At 45.6% G+C, this 8593-nt stretch overlaps 1 protein-coding gene across 1 annotated transcript; it reads left to right on the top strand.

Moving 5' to 3' along the window:
* The first annotated feature begins 6248 nt into the window (after positions 1–6248).
* Positions 6249–6659, top strand: LOC122644901. Its single transcript, XM_043838269.1, has one exon. The coding sequence runs from the start codon at positions 6249–6251 to the stop codon at positions 6657–6659; it is 411 nt and encodes a 136-aa protein (XP_043694204.1).
* Positions 6660–8593: the final 1934 nt, after the last annotated feature.

Here is an 8593-nt window from a genome sequence, read left to right as displayed (position 1 = left end):
GTCCCTATACCGGCAGTGCAGGTTGGGAATCCAATCGTGTCGGTCACCATGTTAAGTCCAATAATAGGCCCCCAAGCTGCTGGAGGAGAGCGTGTTGGGCGTGTAAATTCAAGTTTTTACCAAAGGCCGGTAGTGCCTAGGGTGAACCTGCCAGAGCTTGAATGGCCGTATGTCGGCCATTTCCCATCACCCCCCAATGAGGGCCAAGCAGAAGTCCAACAAAGATAGCCATTTATTGTAGAGCAAGAAAATCAGATACTTATAAACCAAGTAGATTCGACCCGGTTGATCCAAGAATAGATCAACCCCTTATTTCGGCCCATCACCCGGTCGGTGTATAGAAAGCCATACCCCTAGCATTATGACCAGTTGGACTTTGGAACAATATGAAAATCCTAGAGTTTGCCAAGTTCAACATGTCCACTGTCGAACACGTAGCAAGGTTTGTTGTCCAATATGGAAACCTCGGGGCTAACGAAGTCATGAAGCTTAGGTTGTTCCCAAACTCACTGACCGGATCGGCATTCACTTGGTACACTAACTTACTGGCCGATTCTATCCAAACTTGGAGCGAGATGGAAGATCAATTCCATGCTTAGTTTTACCGGACTGAACCTATGGTCATAATAGCAGACTTGACACACATGTGCCAATTGCCCGATGAGTCAGTTGCCAAGTTTGTCAATAGGTTCACGCTAGCATGATATAAGTGCCCGATCATTTTGTAAGAGTTGGACTACGCTAAAATGGCTCTGGGAGGGCTTTCCTTTGAATTACGAAAGCATTTTACTGGACAAGAGTTTCAAGCCCGCGGCCAACTCGTGGCCCAAGCGACCAGCTATGAGTTGCTCCTCAGAGAAGAGGAAGACCGAAGAGCCTCATCTCTAGGGACTTATTACAAACAGCCGACTTTGGCAATCATGGGGGCTGCTAATCCCAGTTCTGTCAACTTTTTGAAATTTGAGGCCGATGAAGAATGTGAGATTAGCATTGCCGAATCGTTTCAAGGAAACCTTATGTGTACAAGGCTCTATCTCCAGTTGGCGAACGGATGAGTCCCAGCCCACTACCAAAGTCCACTCCGGCTAGGAATTTAGATAGTAGGACCAGGTCTTCCTACAACATATCCAAGGCTGAATCAATCTTTGATCACATCCTCAAAGACAAACAAATTAAGCTATCTGAAGGATATCATATACCTTCAATCAAGGAGATCAAAGGCAAAAGGTATTGTAAATGGCACAATTCATTTACCCATAACACTAATGGTTGTATTGTTCTTCGAATGGCATTGTAGAAAGCTATTAATGATGGATGCTTGAAATTTCCGAACAAGGGGAAAGGTGTCATGTTAGTGGATGAAAACCCTTTTCGCCGGTCAACATGGTGGATGCAGACCTGTCAAACTTGCGCTTGCTTAAGAAGAAGGAACCACTAGTTACGCTAAAGCATCTTCAATACCTGGCCGAAGAGAAGGAAAAAGGGATGGACTTTAAAGCCATTGAGCTGCTGCCAAACCAACAATTTCAATGGGGGCTTGTGTGCATTGTAAGAAGCTATTTAAAAATAAACTTCAAGTAGAGGCAAGCGCCCCCTCGTTGGATGATCAGCCAGGCGGTAGAGAAGCGAAGTTTGCACGGGCTTTAGGGCTTGCGAGGCAAGTCAGACCGGGGCATCATGCTCCTAGATTTGATCGAACTTGGTCAAGTGAACCTCAATGACAACCAAGGGCGAGGCTGGGAAGGCAGTTCGTGGAGGAACGTCTAAACCAACAACCAGCCAACAGTCGAGAAAGTAAGCCATTGTTACAACCTTTGGTTAAAGACTGGGTAGTAAGACCGTCAGCCTTAGCACCCGCGCTGTTTCAGTCTGCTATTACTATTCCTGAACAGGAGGCACGAGAAGGCATGTCTAGAAGGTTTTCAGTTCCTAATCCGCCTAGGATGGTGACTCCTAGGACAAGAGCAAAAAGGGCTCCCCATTGGAGTGTTGTTCGGCATCTAAAGTTCCCTTTCAATCAAAGGAGGAGGATGACTAAGACTCAGAAGTGTAGATGACAAAGGCAGCAAGCAATGGTGCGATGCCAACTTAAGGAGCCGCCAGGATGTACGAACAGGTTTCCACCCATAGAGGGACAGAAGCAACGGACACATAGGACCCCGAGAGCAAACGATGATCGAACAAGCGCCTCACTCAAGGTAGAGGACCCTAAGGCCATTGGAAGAGCTGGGCGACAGATAGCCATGACTTTGTTGAAGGGGAAGGAGAAAATGTTGGCTGGACCAGAGCCCGCATCCCTAGAATGAGGTAAAGAGATTGAAGCAAGTTTTGAGGTGGACCAGCAGCTGGCTTCAGGGTACCTCGCCTCGGCAAGGGAGGAAGGGGCATGGCTGGATCGGAGTCTTCCTCTCCCAAGAAAAGAACGTCCAATTATTCAGAATGGGAGTACACCGATGATTTTGAGCTCCAACGATATATTCAGACAATGATGATTGGTACAGTTTCGGTCAAAGCCCTAGTCCTGATGAATGCCCCAGTCAATATGGTTTATGTCCTGCCTCAAATGTATCAGTCAAGTTGTGAGGTGGTAGACACTGTTGATGAAGGATTTGAGGAGGAAGATGGCAGTCCTTTGATTATGGGAATAGACCCAGAATGCATGATCGAAAATCCTGTTTCCCACGGTTTGTTGTCAGGAGGTATGACCGGCCCAGAGCTGTTATCCCAGGGGCAGTAATCCACCCAGTCGAGCGTGAATTTTGAGAGACCGAGCAGGGAGATGACTCAACACTTAAAGCCTCTATACATTAATGTCCTAATGAATGGTAAGTTTGTTTCACGGGTACTGGTGGAAAATGGAGCCGCAGTCAACATACTCCCCTTAAGAATGATTAAGCATCTGGGCCACGATGAGATCGAGCTTCTATCAGCAAACGTCTTAGTCACCAACCTTTTGGGTGGGGCATCTAAACCTAAAGGCATCCTCCATATTGATCTAAGGATTGGAGGAAAAGAGTCCTTGACTGCTTTGTTTGTCATGGACGTCGACGCCAATTACAATGCCTTTCTTGGATGAGATTGGATCCATGCCAATAGTTGCATCCCATCGTCTCTGCATCAAGTGCTGGTTTTCTGGAATGAAAAAGGAAAGATCGAATGGGTGAGCGCTGACAGTAGGCCTTTCCTCATAAATGCGAATCACACGGAAGCTAGGCTCTATGGTGGAGAGATCACCCCCATCATGTTCGTCGGCCAAGATGAGAATGAAAGATCGACAGTTATGGCAATAGCTTCAACAGTGGCCAAAGATGCTGAGCAGTTGAGTTATACCCTCTCTAGGCTTTTTAGGTCATCAAGCATCAACGGGCCTTTATGGAACAAAATCAAGTTTGATGGATAAGAAGGCCAGAGAGAAAAGCATAGCAGTAGATATAATAAAGAGGCTATCCCTCTATAGTCTAGAACAACGACTAGTTCCTGCTCAGGCCCACATGGCCAAGTGTTCTGTAGATAGTGAGGGTTCTAGTAAAGGTTTAGAGTTGAAACATTTACGTCCAGCACCACCCAAGATGGAGGAGACGTTGGCCGAAGTTCAAGACCTACTTGAGGAAATCGATTTAGGCTTTGGAAATATAAAGAGGGCAACATTTATTAGTGGCCTTCTAGATTCAGATTTTTTAGCATCAATTGTAAGCCTATTAGTAGAATATAAAGACTGTTTCACTTGGGACTACTCCGAGTTACCTGGTTTGGACCGTAATCTTGTGGACCATCATTTGCCTATCTTGGATGGGTATAAACCGGTTAAGTAGCTCCCAAGGCACATGGCGTCTGAGGTAGTGGCAAAAGTAAAGGACGAGATTGAGAGACTCCTTAAAGCAAGATTCATTCGGCCAACTCGCTATGTCCAATGGCTGGTAAACATTGTGCCCGTCCTTAAAAAGAATGGAAAATTGAGGGTTTGTATAGATTTTCAAGACCTGAATACAGCGACACCCAAGGATGAGTATCCTATGTCGGCCGATATGTTAATCGATTCGGCCACAAAGCACCAGATTTTGTCATTCATGGATGGTCACTCGGGTTACAACCAAATATTTATTGCCAAAGAGGATGTCTCGAAGATGGCCTTTAAGTGCCCCAGGACCCTTGGAACATTTGAGTGGGTCCTGGTGCCTTTCGATTTGAAGAATGCTGGGGCCAGTTACCAAAGGGGTATGAACCTCATTTTTCATGACATGATTGGACAATTTTTAAAGGTGTATATCGACAACGTGGTAGTCAAGTCATGAGCCAGGATGAGCACCTCGGACATCTCTGAAAATCTTTTGAGCGAATGAGACGGCATAGTCTAAAGATGAATCCCCTTAAGTGTGCCTTCGAGGTATCAGCAAGGAACTTCTTTGGTTTTCTCATCCACTAGAAAGGGATTGAGGTAGATAGAAATAAAACCAAGGCAATCATGCAGATACTAGCTCCCCGAGATAAGAAGGAACTTCAGAAGTTTTTGGGCCAAGTCAACTTCCTCAGGAGGATCATTTCCAACTCCGTCGGACAGGTCGGGGCATTCTCCTCATTATTGCGACTTCAGTCAAATGATGAATTTTATTAGGAAGATGAGCATCAACAGGCTTTCGAGGAGCTTAAGCGGTACCTGACCAAGCCGCCTATGTTGATACCACCTCAGAAGGGTGTACCACTCAAGTTGTATGTTTTGGCCTCATCCGAGTCGATTGGTAGTTTACTTACTCAAGATAACGAGACCGGTTTTGAACAAGTCGGCTATTATATAAGTCACGACCTGATTGATGTGGAGAGGAAATACATGCCCATCGAGAAACCTTGTTTGGCACTATACTTCAGTTGTACCAAACTCAGGTACTATTTGCTACCCACGACAGTGTTTGTCCTTTGCCAAATAGATGTCATCAAGTATATGCTTCCAGGACAATTATTAGGGGGCGAATAGGAAAATGGATGATGGCCTTAACTGAGTTCTCACTTCAGTATGTTCCTCAAAAATCAATCAAAGTCCAGGCTTTGGCTGATTTCCTCATAATGCATCCCCCACTGGAGTTAGGGGAGAAGAGCATGGATGCAGGGGTTAATGCCATTGTGCGGTCACCCTAGAAACTATTCTTTGATGGTTCCAGAACTAGTGCTTCAGCAGGGGTGGGAATAGTTTTGGTGTCGCTCGCTGGCATTGAGACTCACCTCACTTTTCAACTTTGTTTCCCTTGCACAAATAATCAGGCCGAGTACGAGGCATTGTTAATCGGCCTTAAAACGCTCAGTGCTATAAGTGTGAAAAACGAAGAAATCATTGGTGATTCTCAATTAGTCATCAAGCATTTAGCCAGGGAGTACCGTTGTGAAAGCCAGGCTTTGCTCCCATATTTTTCTATATCCCAGCAGTGTCTGAGCAAGTTTGACAACACCTCGGTCAAGCACATTCCACAGGCGGAGAACAGTGTAGCTAATTGTTTGGCCCAAGCAGCTTCAAGTGTCACATTCTCAAAGGACGAGATGGAAAAATTTTTATCATCCAGATAAAGACTTTCTCATCCATTTTAGACGATGAGCTATTTGAAGTAGGATGCTTGGACAAGGTTTAGTCGGATTGGAGGTCTTCGATCATCCACTTTCTCCAAAATCCTAATGGGAAAGTTGACCGAAAGACAAGGTATCGAGCACTGAATTATTTGTTATAAGGGGAAGAATTATTTAAACAGGGCCAAGACAACCTCTTACTCAAGTGCCTGGGCTTGAACGAGTCCCTACTTGTCATGGCAGAGGCACATGAGGGAATTTGTGGCTCCCACTAGGCTGGAGTTAAGATGAGATGGTTGCTCAAGTGTCACGACTACTATTGGCTGACCATCCTGCAGGACTACATTAGATATGCGAAGGGATGCCAAGCCTATCAAAGGCATGCTCCTATGCAAGGAGTACCTATAGCACAGCTCCACCCCACAGTATAGCCGTGGCCATTCAAAGGATGGGCTCTTGATTTGATCGGGAAAGTAACTCCTACCTCGGCTCAAGGACACACATTTTTCATCGTGGCCACTAACTACTTCACCAAATGGGTGGAGGCTATACCGATGAAGTTAGTTAGCCAGGCCGATGTGATCAGGTTCTTTAAATGCAAGATAATACACTGCTTTGGCTTACCTGAAACCCTTACCTGTGATAATGGGTCAGTCTTCTCTGGGGGAGAGGTATCTTAATTCGTACAAGAGTATGGTATGACCATCACCTTTTCAACACCTTATTACACACAGGGTAATGGTCAGGCCGAGGCCAGCAACAAGGTTATTAAGGTGAATTTGTCAAAAGTCATTGATGATAATCCAAGGTCTTGGGCAGAAATGTTATTAGAGGTTCTTTGGACCTTTAGGACTTCAAAGAGGACAGCATCAGGAACTGTCCCTTATGCACTAACTTTTGGTCACGATGCTGTCTTACCTATGGAGTTGATCGTAAAGTGTCTACGGGTAGCAAGGCAGTATGAGCCGACTCCCAGGGAGTATTCCGACTCCATGATGGCTGAGCTTGAGGATTTGGATGAGGAGCGATTATTGGCTCTCGACCAAAGTCAAGCTCAAAAGTTAAGGTGGTTAAGGCATATAATAAGAAAGTCAAGCCCAAGCCATTAGCGGAATTAGATCTGGTACTTAAGGCCATACTGCCAATTAATCGCAAGGATCCCAGGTATGGGAAATGGTCACCTACCTGGGAAGGGCCATTTCTTATGCATTAGGTCTTGAAGGGTGGAGCTTACCGTTTAAGGACGTTGGACGGCTAAGTGCAATTGAGACCGTTAAACAGAAAGTACTTAAAACATTAGCACCCAATAATATGGGAAGCAAAAATGATAGACTTCCAGGTCGAGTAACGACCATACGAACAAAAAGGGGGGTGATTGTTCTAGCTGAAAGTAAATCGGCCACAAATAACATAGTCAAAGGCTAGATCACAGCGGATCAACTATAGTAAAAAGAAAAAACAAAAACTTCATACTTTCCTGGGCTTTTTCTCCAGGTCGTCCCTAACTTGCTCAAGTAGCTTCTAAACTCTAGCTATTTCTGCCTGAGCACAGGTCACTTGGCATGAAAGCTTTTCCTCCGTAGCCAGGATTGTGTGGTAAACCTTCTTTTCAGTAGCAGCCAAGGTAGTCCCAGTTACAAGAGCACCTCTAGTTTGGTCTAGCCCTTCCAAGACAATCTTCCTCCGATTTTCTAGATCAGCCAGTTCAGCCTCGAGCTGCTTCATCTCCTAGCTAGTCAGGTAAACTTTTAGAAGAATGGAAAGGACTAAAGGAAGCAGAAGGGTGAATCTCCCTGAGGGTAAAGAAAAATTCAAAATAGTCTGTGAGAGACCGAGCCACCAGTGGGCGAAGTAACTTAAAGCCAACGGCAGGAAAGTCATCGGTCAATGGGGAAGGACTGACTTCAGGAAAGTAAGCCCTCAACCACAATTGTAGAACCTAGAAAGGGCCTCTACCATGAGCGAAACCAGATTCCACGAGGTCATTACAACCCCAGTACAAGGAAGAGAGTACAAAAGTAGCAAGATTGACAGGTCGGTCAGCAGCTAAGGTATTTGCAAGACGAGATAGGCTTTGGTGATCTTATCGGCCCGAGTGCAGATAAGGCAACAGCAGATCCAAGAGAGAAGGAAGGCTATATATTCTTGTTTGTTCACCGGGCAACTCTGTTTTTTGGTACTGGGAAAGGTCGGAGGTGTAGCTGGCATTCTTGGTAAGGTTTAAATCCCAATCCACTCAAGAACAGTCAGAGCTATCATTGATCTCTTCCCCTTCAGCCTTAAGGCCTAGTAGAGCCCCCACGTCAAGAAGAGTAGGGCTCATCATCCCACAGCTAAAGTGGAACGAGTTGGTCAAAAGAGACCAAAAATGGAGAGCGGCGTGAAGGAGATCAGCGTCGCAGGGGTAGTGGATAGTTGTCATATGAATGGCATCATAAATGCCAAGTTCTCTCCAAGACTCTTCTTTGACAGAGGACACCTGTTTCACCCAGTCAATCCATTCAGAATACCTAGCAGCCTAGGTTTGTACTTCAGGGTGGTAGGAAGTCCCTTTCGAAATAGAGGGCAATAGGCTGGGTGAGATGGGAAGTTCTTGATAAACTGATTGGAGGAGGGTTCTTCAAGGGTAGGACCTAAGACAAAGTGATCGGAGAAAGGAATAAGTACCTCTAAGTCACAGCGTGGTGCAGACCGGTGCGCCTCTCTTGGAGATGATCGAATATAGTCATAGAACCACCTACATCTTCCTTCTGGCTCATCTATTCCTTCAAATTGCAAAGGATCAGGGCGTAAGTCGCAGTGGCCCAAGGAAGAAGATGAGAAGGCTTATGAGGGAAGGAGACGAGGGGTTTTTGTGTAATTGGAGAGGTAAGGGAGGTTTAAGAAGGGATTTTGGAAACTCAAAAGGAAGAATACTACCTTGGGAAATGGCGAGGATGACCCAAAAGGCGCGAGTGCTGATTTATGATTGGGCCGCGTGTCTTGGCCAGCATTTTTCCAGGAGTTTCGATCACATCGGCGTACGGCACTTTAGAAGATATTT

The sequence above is a fragment of the Telopea speciosissima genome, chromosome 11 (assembly GCF_018873765.1).
Source record: "Telopea speciosissima isolate NSW1024214 ecotype Mountain lineage chromosome 11, Tspe_v1, whole genome shotgun sequence".
Taxonomy (NCBI): domain Eukaryota; kingdom Viridiplantae; phylum Streptophyta; class Magnoliopsida; order Proteales; family Proteaceae; genus Telopea; species Telopea speciosissima.
The sequence above is the reverse complement of the archived record's forward strand: the minus strand, read 5'-3'. Positions and strand labels throughout refer to the sequence as shown.